A 16,467-nucleotide genomic window follows, 5' to 3' on the forward strand; every position below is an offset into this window, starting at 1 on the left:
TACTGGGTGATTTTTGTGTCCTGGAAGGGTCTATCTGTGAATCCTCCCTGGTTTCTCCAACTCCAAGTAAAATGGAGGTTGGGGCAGGGGAAAGTTTTACCTTAGGGAGGAAATTTCCCAAGTGATTTCTTCCCTGATTTTTTTTCCCGTGGAATTACTTGGGTGGTGGCAGCAGATTCCCCAAAGTCTGGGTATTAGGATTTTGGGGGGAAGTTTTTGTACCAAAGCCTGTAGAGACAAGGTTTTGGGGTGCTCTTGTGGGCCCCTACTTCTGCATTTGTCATCCCAGAGTGGGGAACAGCCTTGACATCTAGGTACTCAGGGGGACCCCCCCCCGCACCAGGCTAAAACTTTAGTTACAAAAGAGAGAAAACACAATTAACAGCTCAGACATTAGTTCCAAATTCCCAAACATGGAAAATAATAAAACCTGATGGACCAGCTAAGCTTTGCCCTACTTACACAATGTAAGAAGTCCGTTTTTGGAGACAGTGGCATTAGTTAACCTTTAGTCACCAGGTGCTGGTCAGCACTCCTGATTATGACAATGGCCATTTACCTATGTCAGATAAATACCCTCCAGCCCAAATCTGAATGAATAAAACACAAAGAGCTGAGGATCATATGTATCTCCGATTATGTTTGCCACTAGGCCTGGCTCTGCAGTGCCTACCCATGTTGAACAGCTTCTGTTCCCATGAGCAGTCTCACTGACATCGAGGTCACCTACTTATGTGAGTAGACACTAGTCATTAATGGTTGTGGAATCTGGCCTTCTATTTATATTATAAACCTGGAAAATGGGGTTTAATTCTCCCTCACTGAAATCAACACAAGTTTTACAAGTGACTTCTGGAGGATAAGATTATGCCCTGTTATTTGAGCACAACTCCATTCCTGTGTAGTACCATACACACATGCTGAACTACACTGATTTATACCAAGTACATATTATTCTTTTTGCTGCAGTGCACATTGGATTCTCCCAGCCCCCTAAGAGTACACTGAATTGAGGGTGAAATTAATTGTTGACTGTCCTTTGAGAACAATAATGATTTTAAGTGCTAGCTAAAGTGCTAGCTAAGTGATCTCACTAACTACACATGATAGTAAATCTCACATGAGTGACATCAGGGACTGTGGTGAACACGAATGAGCAGAATTTGTCAAATACTTTCCTGGGTTGAAGATATAGTTGCCAACTTTCACAAACCACAGTGCAAGGCAAGAAAGAGGAAAGGCTCAAGGGGTTTATCTAACATGATCTAAAATAAACTCTGTCTGATATATGCAAACAGTCACAGCATTAACTATATCCCGGCTAATAGGAAAGGTGATGAGTGGAATCATTTTTCTCTCTGAATTTTCTCATTTTTGTGAGATTCAGTCAGATCATACTTCACTAGACTTTTACTGGTTGCTAAGTGTCATTCTGTAGCTTTACACAGGCATGTACTTTCAGTGTATGTACTTATAGACAGACACATATTCATACGCATCTATCACTTTCCTCTACCTACGATTTGCTAGTCACACAGTTCATGAAACAAGAATATCTAATCACCTCATTGCATATTATTCATTCATTCACAACTTAACCCAGTGATAGTTACGTCATCACTGGAAATGCTCAGCGTTTATACGTAAGTGAAGGTGTACAATGAACCACCATCTGCTAAATTTACACTACAAGTGAAACTAATGCACAATGCTTATCCCTGTGAGAATTTAGGGACATGCTCAGACAGTTTAAAAGGCTCTCACATCAATGAGGAGATTTCCATACCAGCTGAGCAGAGAACATAAACCTATCAACCCACTCAGCTTGGATTGCTGTTTTTTTAGCGTAATGCACAGATGCTGGGAAAATCCTGAACATTACTTGTACTTAACAGAAAATGTGCAGATTGCCACTACATGTCATCAAAAGAACACAGACCGGGTAGGACTGCTGATCCTGAGCTTATTTTGCAAGCACAAATAGCCCTTGACAGGAAGAAAAAGATGGGGCAAGTTGGGAGGCATGCGTGTGTGTGGGGGGGGGGGCTACATTTACTTCATTGTTCTTGGACCTCACCCTGAAACTCCAGCTCCCAAAAACAAATTTCTCTCAAATAGTTGCCAGAGACAGTTATAAAAAAAGAAGGCTAATAACCATGTTTACAAGTTCAAAATTATTGTTTTCGTTACAAATATTTGTGCCTCTTGGAAAATTTTAGTTATTTGGTTCAAGCTGCTTCCGCTGCTTAGAAAAGACAGTATGTCTCTCTCTTGATATTTACATTGAAAGGGACTGAGGCTGAGCACAAACTTAGAGGAGACAAAAGGACACAATATTCTCTCCCTAAGTGAATCAGCCTTCCAGAAATGACATAATGTAAACAGCGCCAGGCTGGTATTTACATAGCTTTATAGACAGATTTGCCTGTTAGGGAGTTTGTTTGAGCCTGCCGGAGGATATACATTGAAAGGGAAAGATTCCTCTGCAGAATGATATCTGTGGAACATTTGGTTGGGTTGTTTCCTTGGCCATGATGTTAAATTAATGGGAGCAGAGATGATTGGAAGCTTTTCTTTCTTTGTTGTTTCCCTTTTTAGGAATTTTACTAAAAATAGTCAGAGTTCCCCCCACACTCACCCGGAAACTGCTCTCTGCACAATCAGAGCCTTCATAAAATACCAAAGGAAAAGAAAATGTAACTGAAGCATGGACTGTTGGTCATCCAAGTGAAGTCTGCCCTTCATGCTGACCCCAAGAAAACATCATTATTTGGAACAGCTCTTTCAGTACATGCTTAATTCCCACCGACTTCAATGGGCCCGGAGCACATGCTTAAAATTAAAGACATGTTTAAGCGCTGCCCTGAATAGAGGTGGACTTCAGCACAGGCTGGAAGAGTACAGTGAGTATCCTTGTCATGTGGTCATATGCATCCAAGACCCACAGCAAGGAAGTATAGGACATATCTCTCCGCACAGATGGGCGGGACATAATCCAGTTGTGGCTCCGGGTGGGGAAGGAGCAGGGGCTATAGGCTTGAGACTCTCCATATCAGGAGCAAAGGGGTATGATGAAATATAAGCATGGATCCTTCCACATCCCCAACCTTATGATTATTTACAGCCACAATGCCTGCCCCAGGGTCCCTTCTGGAGCTGTCTAGGCTAGCCCTAGATACGGAAGAGTTTTTATATTGAAATATTATCTATGGTCCCTTACAGTGCATTAGCAATTATGCAGAACAGTAAAGAACAGAAATGAAAGCACTGGCAGGGAAACTCCACAGCAAATTAAGCAGAGTTATGGGGATAAAGAACTAGAGAAAGTGGTATGAAATACCCGGTATCTAATAGCTGGCCTTCTACCCCTTCATCAATTATCAACAAATACATACAAAAAGAAACATTAGACTTTCATTTCTTAAAATACAAAAGGTGGAATAACCTTCTCTCTCTCCTACATCAGACATGCAAAAACATCACATTTTAAAATACAAAAATAGGCAGAGATGTATAAAAATAAGAGACAGAACTCAAACAGTAAGCATTATAACACTATTGTGGCTGACATCAGGAACTGAAACTGGGATCTCCTGAACTCACAACACAAGCAGCTAACAGTTTAAGCTAAAGACCCAAGCTTCTCCACTTTGGTCTCTAAGGCTACATCTACACTGCACAGTTATTTTGGAATAAACTGTTCTGGAATAGTTATTCTGAAATATACCCAGGGTAGATGAGAAGATTGGATCAAAACAGCTCTGAGAGGACAAGGGCTCTTGCTACAACATATTAAACCAAAGCTAATAAGTAGAAACCTAGCATGAAGTAGAAATATAGGCTTCTCAGGTCAGGGCCAATACCACTGAAATCAATGAGAATTTTACCACTGATTTCAGTAGGAGCAAGATTGAGAAGTTTGGGCTTTTGTGGTTTTCATGTTCCTCACATACCGTGAGCTTGTGAGTGCTTGCAACCCTCATCAACTTCAATTATGCAAGACTAGTGCTACGATGCCATAGCCAAGCTTGCAGAATTAGGAGTTAAAGCCAAGTCCCTGAGTTGATATTTAAATTCCTAAGTGCTTGGGGCTTGATTTTAAAAAAAGCTGACCATTCAACTGCCCCGAGTGACTTCAGTGTGAGTAGCTAGGTGTTCAATATTTCCTGAGGAGTCTAAGGACAGATTTAGGAGCCCACCTTTAGGTTCCTGTTTTAGAAAACCTAGTCTGATTTATGCTTCTGTTTGATGCTAACATTCTCATGTGCTTCCTAGATTATTTCACTCAAAATTTACAGTAGCACCTCCTTGATTTAGGCCCATGTTGCAAAAAATATATTTCTGGACAGATGCTCCCATTTTTCTCCATGTAAGACAATTAATAAAAGTCATTCCTCTTCTGGCAATGTGCAGTTATGTAGGATGGACCTAAAAGCAAAGCTCATGGAAAATACTGTTCCTTGCCAATGTTCACTCAATTAGAAAATGTCAGTATGGTATAAACTGTAAAGTTACCTGGCAGGGATTCAAGTAGCATACCTGACATAAGTTAGATAGCGGCGAACTAGGCACCAAGGAGGAATAACTTATACAATAGAGGACTATTTCTCTGTTGTTTTATATATACATTAACTGGATTTTTTTTATTGTAAACTAAGGCATCACTTAAAGATTCAACAAGCTGAGTCTCTTATGTCCTTTTATTTCAGCTAGTTTATGTTTGACTGATTCTCAGTTTCACAACACTGTTTGTCATGTATCCCAACCCAGGTGTGCCAAATTGAAACTTCAGCTCCAAATGCCTTGAGCTTTGGGAGAGTTCAGGTCCAGATCAGAACGCTATGGCCCAGTCCTCTTTATTTGTGTATACTAATGAAGCAGATTTTAGCTGCACTTGGGAACAAATTCAGATCCCCTGTCTTGGAGGAAAGAGGCTTCCCAGGCCAATTGAATTGGTTATTCCAACATACAAGGTAGGATGCTCAACGCTTTGCAACTACTGCACAGAACATAGCCCTGCTTTTGGGAACTCTATGTGGCAGACTGCAACTGGTGGGGCATGAACATCCTGGGAAAAGGGGACAGTGAGGGAAGTGGCTTGTAACACCTTCCTTGGACCTTTAAAATGCTCCCACTACTTGGGGAGTGAGGATTATCTTCACAGTAACAGAGTCTCCATCCCTTCCTTTATCTGCCTAGTGCCTGGGCCAGTTACTTGGACAGAGCATACAATTTACTCTTTAGAGCAAAATTCTGCATCCATTTCTGATACCAAGGTCTCTGTTAACACATTTGGTACTCTCTAACCACACAGATATCCCATTCTGTCAGGAGGAGATCACTGCCTGCTGAAACAGTAAATTACTGGGTTGGAAATTTGTCCTGCCTAATTTTGTCCTAACCTGGGGATATCTGATTTCTCAGATCGGATTCATTTCTCCCACTGCACAAGAAGAGGAAAGAATAACTGACTGTAACTAGGCAAATTTTATATAGAGAAAAAAGAGCTTGAAAGAGTGTTACAGCAAATGGATGTGGAAGCACTTCATTTTATAAGGGAGAAAAATGCATTAGTGGCCATTGTTTGTACTTACACTATAGTAATAACTCGCAAATGTTGTCATTCCATGCTGACAAGGAACAGATAAGAGTGAATAAACTGAAGTGTTTTATGATTTGATTATATACTTCCCAAACCAGACACGTCAAGTCTGGAAATTAATGTGACATTTACCTAAAATGGCTGAGAGAGACTTGACTTCTCAGACATGGTTGAAGAGCAACTAACAGAATGGTGTGCTAATCACTTGGTCATCAATAGCTGATTTTCCCACAGTAATTAAAATGCTCTGAATCCTCCCTGCTCTGGAGAGAAGTATGCAATGTGATGAAAAACCTGTGACATTTATATTTATGATATAATCTTCCAATGGTGCTGCTGCTCAGCATTCCATCCAGGCAACAGTGATGCTGGGAAATCAGATCTAGTAAGGTTAGTAGCAGAGGATTTGTTCTGGATAGTGTCGTGATGACATTTTGTTAACAACTGTCAGCAAACAAATGTTGTGCTTTCTTTTGATGTGAAATCAAACAGATTTCATGTAGTAGCAGGATACCAAATATACTTATTTATAACTCAATAAATAAATAAACAATCAAAACCATTACACACAATATGTGTCACAATACAATGCATTTTCACTGAGCAGAGGGAAAAGTTGCACCTGATATGATTAATCTCAGGGTACGTCTAGACTACATGCCTCTGTCACCAGAGGCATGTAGATTAGGCTACCAGACATAGTAAAATGAAGCGGCGATTTAAATAATCGCCACTTCATTTAAATTTATATGGCTGCCGCGCTGAGCCGCCAAACAGCTGATCAGCTGTTTGTCGGCTCAGTGCGATAGTCTGGACGCACGGGTGTCGACATCAAAGGTATATGTCGACCACCCAGGTAAACCTTATCCCAGGAGGCTTACCTGGGTGGTCGACAAATACCTTTGATGTCGACACCCGCGCGTCCAGACTATCACGTTGAGCCGACAAACAGCTGATTAGCTGTTTGTCGGCTCAGCGCGGCAGCCATGTAAATGTAAATGAAGCAGCGATTATTTAAATCGCCGCTTCATTTTACTATGTCTGGTAGCCTAATCTACATGCCTCTGGCGACAGAGGCATGTAGTCTAGACGTACCCTCAGTGTTAGATCATTCCTTGAACATGTACTGTGTAAATGGGAATTAGAGATGTAACACATGCTATTGGCATGGGAGAACCCAGTACAGTTAACTGGAATTTACTTCATCTGCTGATAAGAGTTAGAAACCTCTGTAATATTAAAGCAGTGCAGTGAAATATGCCTACAGAATACAGCAGGCATTTATTTCAGGACACGAATATGTCATTCTTCTCATACACTTTGGTTTAGAAGGGGTTACATTCTAGACCATTTCAGTGTGAATTAGTACCTGAATTACTTGTGACCTGCATGTAGCTTGTTCCCACTATAACAGAGTTGTATTGTTGCACTATTACGGCCTGGTTCAGTCAGAAACCTCTGTAACAGCTTCTGGCTGTTGTCAGGCACTTATTTTTGGTTGATTTTTTTGGTATTTCATAAAGGACGTGTTTTGAGAGAGCAAAGTCAGCCCTGAAAAGCAGCTCTGGGACAAGAGCTATTTTTCATAACATTTTAATCAGCTCACTCAGAGCCACTGTGATATAGTGAGCCAAGTGAACACAGACTTGGGAGTTAGGAAACTTGGCTTCTAAGTCCCACTTTTGCTACTGGATCATTTTGTGCTCTTTGGCAAGTCACTTAAGCCACTTCTTTCTCTTTAAAAGAAACTAGGGTTTTTTACACCCTACGTAGGGCACCTTAAAGGAGCCTCAATTTTAGTGAATCCTGGGTAATCACCAGGGTTCCCTATAAGGCGTGCACCTGCAGAGGCATGAACCAAGAATTTGAGGCCTGCCCACCTCCTCAGCAGAGACACGCACTGGCTGCTCGGCTGCTCCGGGGTGGGACTGCATATGGGGCAGTTGTCCTGCCCCAGGAGCAACTGGGCTGCCACCACACAGCCCTAGCCCCAGCTTTAGCCCTTCCCCAGCACTGGAGCTGTGGCCAGAGCAAGCTGTGTGGTGGGCAGCGGTAGCTGCTCCAGTGGCGGCTGCTCTGCATGGTGGGCAGCTGCTCTGGCGGCCGGGGCCTGAGCTGCCACATGATAGGCGGTGGCGGCAGCTATTTGGGAAGGGTGGAGTGCAGCAAGTGGCTGGTGGGTAGGGATCCTAGGAAGGGGACAGGAAGAGGGGGCGCAAGGGCATAACCTTAGGTAGAGTGGAGATGGGATCCTGGGGCAAAGCACCACCAGGGAAAATAAAATTAAGTGCCTAGATACTGTACCATCATAGTCATACTTTTTACAAGACTACAATGGATTTTGTGACCTTGTGAAGTTGGTATCCTTTGAAAAATCATAATTTGCTAAATTTTATTTTCCTGGTAAAAATAAATCTGTTGACATTGTATGTAGTTATACAATTCTTCTGTATGATGTTTCTAAGACCTATTCCAAATCTGAGGAAGCAGCCTAGACCAGTTCCTCAGAAACAAAGAACTAGCCAGCAGCTCAGCCAGCTATCTGCACAGTGAAAGAGATGGTCACCAGATTAAGCAGCCATTTTTTGGTACACAGAAGAGGGTGAGTGAGAAATGTTATACCGTGGCAGACAGACTTGCTGTAATTGAACCCAACAGGAAATGATTCTCATAGAAAAGAAAGGTTATAAGAAGGGACAACACAGGACATAAGTCACCTTGCTCCCCATATCTCTACTCATGGCATCAACAAGGTTTGAAAGACAGAAGGAGGAAATTGAACTGGGGGGGAAGGTCCTGGCTGAACGATCCATCCAGACAGCTGTGAACATATGGCAAGAGAAATCCTGTTGCTTTAAGTTCACTTAGCTTCATTAAATAGGTCTTAGCTTGTGTTTTACTTTATTTCTTTGTAACCAATTCTGACTTTTTTTCCCCTTGTTACTTGTAAGCACTTAAAATCTATCTTTCTGTAGTTAACATACTTGTTTTATTTTTTTTAAAGAGTATGTTAAGCCAGTATATTTGGATTGAAATATTTAGGACCCTCCATTTGAGGTAATAGGGGTTGTGTATATAATTTTTTTAATTAATGAAATGACAAATTGTCTATGAGCTTGACTTGTCCTAGAGGGAACTGGACAGTGCAGGACGCACATTTCTGGGGACAGGCCTGGGACTGGGAATTTGCTGGTGTCAATAAAAGTCAGCAGTGCCTGGCTAGCATACTCATATCACTCACCTGGGTGTGATTTTGCATGCTGTGTATGAACAAGCCAGGAGTGGTTGTCCTCACAGCAAAGAAGTGTAAAAGTCCCCCTCCTGCCAAGCTGAACAATTGAGGGGACACAGCTGTTCAACCGTCCAGACTGGACCCTGGCGAATGTCACAAGCACACAGGACAAATATAATGCTTTATCTCCTCCAAGTTTGGATGCTTCTAGTAATGGAGAGCTCAGCTCAGTTTTTTGGAGATTAGTTTGAATTATATTGTGAGCTCACTGATAGCAAAGACAAACTGTCCTTCTGCATTCATAGGATATGTCTACACTTGCACCCTAGTTAGAACTAGGGATGCAAATGCAGGCATCCGAAATAGTCAACGAAGCGAGGATTTAAATATCCCGCGCTTCATTAGCATGATCTCACCAGCGCGCTAGTTTGAATCACAGCTGATTCGAACCAGGAAGTGCGCGCTGGGACGCGTTAGTTCGAACCAAGCCCCTTGGTTCGAACTAATGTTACTCCTCAAAAAATGACAAGTAACTCCAAAAAATGAGAAGTAACTCCAAAAAATAGGGGCAGTGCAGTAGGAGCCTGGAATCAGCTGGAGTCCCCCAGACTCCATGCAGCGCTGGCCCTTTGAAACACAGGTGCTGCCCCTACACAGTCTGGGATTAGCTGGGAACTCCAGCTGATCCCGGGCTCCATGCGGTGGTGTCCCTTGGAAACGCCACCACAGCATTTCAAAGGGGCAGCCCAATGCGGAGCCCAGCATCAGCTGAGGATTCCAGCTGATCCCAGGCTCCTGCAGAGCTGCTGCTGCCCCTTAGACATGCTGCAGCGGCGGCACTTCCAAGGGGCAGCACTGCATGGAGCCAGGGTCAGCTGGGGACTCCAACTGATCCTGGGCTCCTGCGCTGCTGCCCCTAGCATAGCATTTCAAAGGGGTAGCTGCACTGAGCTTAGGGTCAGCTGAGGACTTCAGCTGATCCCGGGCTCCCGCAGTTCTGTCTCTCTGAAACACTGCAGCAGTGTTTCAAAGGGGTAGCGCATGCGATTAATCGTGATTAAATTTTTTAATCATGCAATTAATTGCAATTAATTTTTTTAATTGCTTGACAGCCCTATTCTAAAACATTGGGGAGATAGGCCGAGATTTTCAAAGGCATAATCTGGACACCCAACTCCCATTCATTTTAATGGGAATTAGTCGTCCGCATCTTTTTTTTGGTGGCCTCCCAATTGCACAGTGATGTATTAGTGGTGAGAATTACTAATTCTGCATTTCAGTTGCAGAGGTATGATGCCTAAGAAGATGGCCCACACATTATCATTGACAATGTGACTGCAAGGCAAGGAACTGTACTAAATTCTACAAGCATCCTATTCTCCAGGATCTTGTGTGCTTATTGACATGTGTATGGAGGGAATGTAATGCATCACTATTCTGATCTGGTCGTATTTTACAGGTTAGCATTTTCTCAGGTAATGACAAACCAAAGCTGGAGGTAGAGAAGAATCAAATGAATGGCTCTTGTCCAAGGTGCATGGGGAACCCAGGACACTCATTTTGAAGCCTCTTTTTAAGTCAAATTATGAGATGCTTCAGGTTGAGGATAGTCAATGACATTGGCCAATGGTAGCACTCTGAGCAAATGGCATATCAGCAATATTAAAAATATCATTGGTTGCCTAGTCTAATGGGTTTTTTTTCCTGAAACACTGGGCTGGGATTGAGTTAAATTCTGGATCTTGGACAAGCATAGTTTTTCATTCCACAAGTGCTGCAATGCCAAGAGAAACAAAGCTTCCTTTATAATCTTTAGCCCAGGAGTTATGGTGTTCTAGGATCGAGGACAGGGGAGAGCAAATACTGATCCTGCCAGGGATAACTCCTGGTGGGCACCACCACTGTATTTACCTGCATCTCCACCAGTACAGGCGATTGCAGCTCCCATTGGTCAGGGATCACTGTTCCCAGACAATGGGAGCTTCAGGAAGTGGTGTCCTGGTCTGTGCTGCCTCCTGGAGCTCCAGTTGGCTGGGAACAGTAATACATGGCCAACAGGAGCTGCAAACATTTGTAACTATAGAGGTGCAGGTACATAAGGGGTACGTCTAAACTACATGGCTCCGTCGATGAAGCCATGTAGATTAGTTTACTCGGCAAAGGGAAATGAAGCGGCGATTTAAATAATCGCCACTTCATTTAAATAAAAATGGCTGCCACGTTGTGCCAATCAGCTGTTTGTCTGCACAGCGCGGCAGTCTAGATGGGGATCTGTTGACCCCAGAACCCTTCGTCGGCAGATCCTGCAAGCCTTGTTTCACGAGGCATAAATGATCTGATGACAAAGGGTTCAGGGGTCGGCAGATCCCCATCTAGACTGCCGCACTGTGCCGACAAACAGCAGATCGGCACAGTGCGGCGGCCATTTTGATTTAAATGAAGTGGTGATTATTTAAATCGCCGCTTCATTTCCCTTTGTTGTTCTGCCTAATCTACATGGCTCCGTCGATGGAGCCTTGTAGTTTAGACACACCCATAGTGGCGGCGGCCTGCCCAGGGCTAACTCTGGCAAACCACCACTGTTTTATTGCCTACTATGATCTAGGAGACCTAGAATTCTTTATTCTGCCTGATGTTTATAAGAGATTGGAAGTCGGATCTCCTGTACTGAAGGAGCGTGCCCTTGCCACCTGACTGTAGGATATTTTGGTATGGGTCTGTCTCAATCTCTCCTATTGACACTCTTCCACTTTTTATAAATAAATAGTCATTGGTACAGGGATGAGAACTTGAGTGTCCCTAAACAAGTATCCTAAACACCAGGTTACAATGTCATGCTTACTCTTGCTTTCCCCGACCAAATGTTATTGTCATCACAAAGGGCTATTAATTGTCAGTGTGAATGACAATTATAATCAGTGGACCACAAATCCACTTATCAAAGCTACTAGGTAATTTGTTATGTTCAGACACAGACATTCACATAAAACTGGACTAACAAATAAAAACCCCTTCATTTCAAAGGGAAATGTAACATTCATTTTCAATAAAATTTCATGTAAACCCATTTTCTAACAATGCATTCAACAAAGAGTTAATTCAAACATACAGCTGCAAGCAGGACGCAGATAGCCTACTATCGTATTATGATGGCAATAATCTAGGGAAGAGGAGGTGATATGGGCCAAAAGAGATCAGAGAACCGCTTGACCCCTATTTAGATAGGGGCCTTTTACTTGACTGGCATTCTTGAAGAGATCCCACTATTGAAAAAGTGACCCTTTAACAAGGCTCTCTCTCACACACAACCCATTAAGTCTATTGTCTTTCAGATGGCAAGGATTCTTACTAGTACATTGGCTGGGAGGGATTTCAGCTCACATCTGAAATGGTAAACACTATTAAACTGGTTTTGTATATTAAGTATGTCACCAATGACACACATAAACAGGAATGTCAAGAAGATGAGTACACACCCTCTGTGAGACTTAAGCTGAGCTGTTCAAAGCTGCCAAAGGGGATCTGAACATCCAATTCCTCATAATTTTTTTTCTACTGAAGATAAAATATAAGCTGATTGCCCCTCTTAACACTTACTATTTCCCTTAAGGTCATATATTCAGATATTCAGCTGGTGTAAATCAGTGAGAGTCCACTGGGCACCCAGATCAGGACTGCACACTAGAGGAAAGATCCTCAAGTTGTTGTGCTTTGGTAGGTATAGCATAATGTACAAGTCACCTTTAAAGAAGATGAACATGCATATCTGTAGGCAGGGAGCAGCATTTACTGTACATTTTTAGGATTCACAGTGTGTATCATGACAAAACATCTTGAGGTTGCATGGTAAATAACAGCCTTGTTATGCATCAACAATCCAAAGGGCTTGGATTCATACAGTGCAGTATCAAATTGTATTGGGTAAGTTTACAATAAGCAGTAAATACTCCAGTTATCAGAAAATAAGACTTTTTAAAAACAGATGATTATATTGTTTTGTGGCTCCATTAGAAATGTGTTAAACAGGGAAACCTTTTAAAGAAGGACACACAATTTCTCCATTTAAAAAGAATCCTCTCTACAGCTTCTTTAAGATCTAATATATTACAGTGTATGCAATTTAGGTTCCTTTCAGAGAGCTATCTCTGTGTTAGGACATCACTATTGCTACTCGTTCCTTTAAATGCAGTAGTGCCAATTGGAATGACATACTGTATATTAACTGACTTTAATGTTTAATTCAGAAAGCATTTTTCTTCTTAGTCCTGCTTATATAGGCAGAGTTGCAAGTGTAATGTTACTACAGACACTATGGACTTTTTCCAGAGTATGGCTAGTGACAATTGTCATTTCAATTAATACCAAGAAACCGAACCTTATTAGCTTAAAATAAAAAGTGCACAAACCCCACAATCCAACTCAAATGGAGAAAAACAGAGCAAACTATGATACAGATGACATTTTATTCAGGTTTTAGGGTCACCAGCAATATCCTCTTTTCTCCATATAAGAAATACAGCGTATCTTGCGTCTGCAATGATAGTAACCCTCTTGAGAATTTCCAAGTTCCTTTTAGAAAGCAGGCAGAAAGGGATCTGTGTGGTAAGTTTACTGCCTCATGATGGGAACTGAGAACTGAGTAGGATGTGTCTGAACTTACAGGGTTGCCTCTTCCATTTTCCCTAAGGTACAAATTCTCAATTCACATGACCTGCATGGAAGGGTTAAGAAAACAATACAAGTTGCCTGCCTTCAATACAGTGTCTGTACAGTCAGAAAGAACCACCGAATCCCAAGCACTCATGACTTCAGTGAAAAGGAAACTGTTAAATCACTACATCACTTACTCTCTGTTGTGAATACTGGGGGAAGCGAGCTCTTTGGCTTTTTAGTCTTCTTCTCAGCAGACTTTGGGATTTTTGTAGGTGAGGGATCTGAAATTAAAACAAAAGTAAAAATAAAGTATTCATTTTACTTAAGAACTGAGGAGCAGGAAGATATCCTCCAGTCATCATTAATTTCATTTTGGACTTTGTGCAAAGGTGGGGGGAAACTGTTGGCTTGCCCATTGTTTACACAAGATTCACTGCTCACAGTTGCTGGGGAATGCCAAGCTCCAAAGAGGAGAGGAATGCGAACTGCCGTTCAGAAGCAGCGGCACTTGGAACTGGATGAAGCAGATATAGTTAACTGCTCTAGTTAAAGGGGATACTGACAAGAATGACAGGTCTTTCTTAACCTATGAGAAGGGGGGAGAGCTGTGCCTCAGCTGCTCTCTGCACAGCTCAGGAAGATGAGTGCAAAGGGGGCTTTTAGCCAAAGAAACTCTGTTCTCCTATACATGGACTGACAGAATGTAGAGAACTTAGGCAAATCCTTATAAGTCTGACAACACTTTTATAGCAGTGTTTCTCAAATTATAGCAATCCAAGGACCCCTGTTTTGATTTACAAATTTTCAGGGACCCCCCCCCCGGCCCTGCCCTTTCACTGGGCCCTGCCCCCCACTTGCTCCATGTCCCCTCCCTTTGCTCTCCTCCACCCTCACCTACTTTCACCAGGCTGGGACAGGGTTGGTCTACAGAAGATGGGTGAGGGCCCTGGGGAAAGGCCTCAAATGAAGGGTTTGGGGTGTAGGTGAGGGTGCTGGATTGAGACATAAGGTTGGGGTGTTGGCTTCAGGAGGAAGTTGGGGCATAGGAGGTGACTCTGGGCTGGGGCAGGAGTGCAAGGAGGGGTGAAGGCTCTGGTTGGGTTTGTATGCTCTGGAAAGAAACTGGAGATCAGGGGTTCAGGATATCGGAGTGGGTTCTGAGAGCGGAAAGGTCTGTGGCCTTTAGATGCATGGGCTACCATGCGCTGCTCTAGTACCCTCTGAGTCTGCTTCTGCAGCTCCCCTTGGTCACGGTTTCTGCCCAATCGGAGCTGTGGAGCCTCCTGGCTGACTGTATGCGTAGGGGCTACAGACAGCTGCTGGCCACTTCTGGGAGTTGTGTGGAACCAGAGCAGATAAGCCTGCCTTAGACCTAGGCCACAGGAGGAGCTGATCAGCAGGGCCCCTGGACCCCTTGGAGTTGTCCACAGGTCTCAGTCTGAGAAACCTTGTTCTGTACTAACTGCTCCAAAACCATTTTAGAAACCCAGTGGGAAGCAGGAGCATGGAGAGATTACATCCCACAGAAGGCCCAGCGCTCAGCTTCCTGTTGGTTTTCTACTCAGGCTATTTGCAGTGGGGACTGGGTACCATTTGATTCACGTAGAAAGAAAGCAGACAACTATTTTTTTTGTTACAGAAAGAGCAGCTATGGAAAGAGGAAGTTTTACAGAAGGAATTTCCGTATTAGGAGAGTACTTACCATCCACCAACACTGTGCAAGCACATTCGGCTCTTCCTACTGCATTCTCAGCTATGCATTTGTACTGGCCCACATCTTCAGGCAAGGCCTTGTCAATGGTGAGGGAGCACAGTGACCCTAATGCAAAGGGAAGACAGGTCAGAGGGACATCGCATTTTGCTCAGAGCACTGCTAGCAGTGATGGAGCAGCATGGTTGAACTATACTGCCCATACAGGCAGTCCCCAACTTACACGGATCTGACTTATGTCGGATCCGCACTTACGAACAGGGCTTTTCTCGCCCCGGAGCTCACGGGCGGCGGGTCACCACCCGTGTCCTCCGGGGCGAGAAAAGCTTCTCCCGGTCTCCCTGGTCTTCTGGGGGGGTCCAGCAAAGCCGCTGGACCCCCCCAGCAGACCAAGGACACCCGAGCAAAGCCGCCCAGGCGGTGGCTTTGCTCTGGTGTCCCTGGTTTGCTGGGGGGGGTCCAGCGGCTTTGCTGGACTCCCCCAGCAGACCAGGGGGACAGGAGCAAAGCCGCGGAGCACGCCCGCAGTGGGACAGCCCGGGCGCGCTTGGGCTGTCCCGCTGCGGGCGTGCTCCGCAGCTTTGCTCTCCGTCTCCCTGGTCTGCAGGGAAACGGGGAGCAAAGCCTTGGAGCACGCCCGCAGCGGGACAGCCCGGGCGCGCTTGGGCTGTCCCGCTGCAGGCGTGCTCCGCGGCTTTGCTCCCTGTCTCCCTGGTCTGACCAGCAGACCAGGGAGATGGGGAGCAAAGCCTCGGAGCACGCCAGCAGTGGGACAGCCGTGGCGCGCCTGGACTGTCCCGCTGCCCGCGTGCTCTGCGGCTTTGCTCCGCGTCTCCCAGGTCAGCAGACCAGGGAGACGGAGCAAAGCCGTAGAGGACTTGGGCGGTCCCACCACCCCCGTCTCCCTGGTCTGCTGGGGGGGGGGGTGCAGCTAGTGCCCCCCCCCAGCAGACCAGGCTTTTCTTGCCTACCCCTGGGGTAGAGCAGCTGGGGGCTGCCGGGTTGGTCCCGCAGCGCCACTCCAGACCAACCCGGCAGCACCCCAGCTGCTCTGCCCCAGGCGTCCTGATTCAGCCACTTCTGGTCAGTTTCAGCAGCGGCTGAATCAGGACGCCTGGAGCAGAGCAGCTGGGGTGCTGCTGGGTTGCTCCAGGAGCACCAAGGAGCCGCGCTACTGGAGCAACCCAGCAGCACCCTAGCTGCTCTGCCCCAGGCGTCCCCAAGTCAGCCGCTGCTGAAACTGACCAGCGGCTGACTACAGGAAGCCTG

At 44.6% G+C, this 16,467-nt stretch overlaps 1 protein-coding gene across 3 annotated transcripts in view; it reads right to left on the reverse strand.

Moving 5' to 3' along the window:
* The window catches only part of MYLK (myosin light chain kinase), a 332,061-nt gene that overhangs the window by 74,118 nt on the left and 241,476 nt on the right, over window positions 1–16,467 (reverse strand). For all 3 annotated transcript variants that reach the window (XM_006137678.5, XM_075933132.2, XM_006137677.5), the window contains 2 exons: window positions 15,190–15,306; window positions 13,682–13,768 (listed from right to left, as the gene is read on the reverse strand). In XM_006137678.5, the coding sequence (XP_006137740.3) occupies window positions 13,682–13,768; window positions 15,190–15,306 (204 nt within the window). The remainder of the gene's footprint in view (window positions 1–13,681; window positions 13,769–15,189; window positions 15,307–16,467) is intronic.

This window comes from Pelodiscus sinensis, chromosome 7, assembly GCF_052426305.1.
Source record: "Pelodiscus sinensis isolate ZL-2025 chromosome 7, ASM5242630v1, whole genome shotgun sequence".
Classification (NCBI taxonomy): domain Eukaryota; kingdom Metazoa; phylum Chordata; order Testudines; family Trionychidae; genus Pelodiscus; species Pelodiscus sinensis.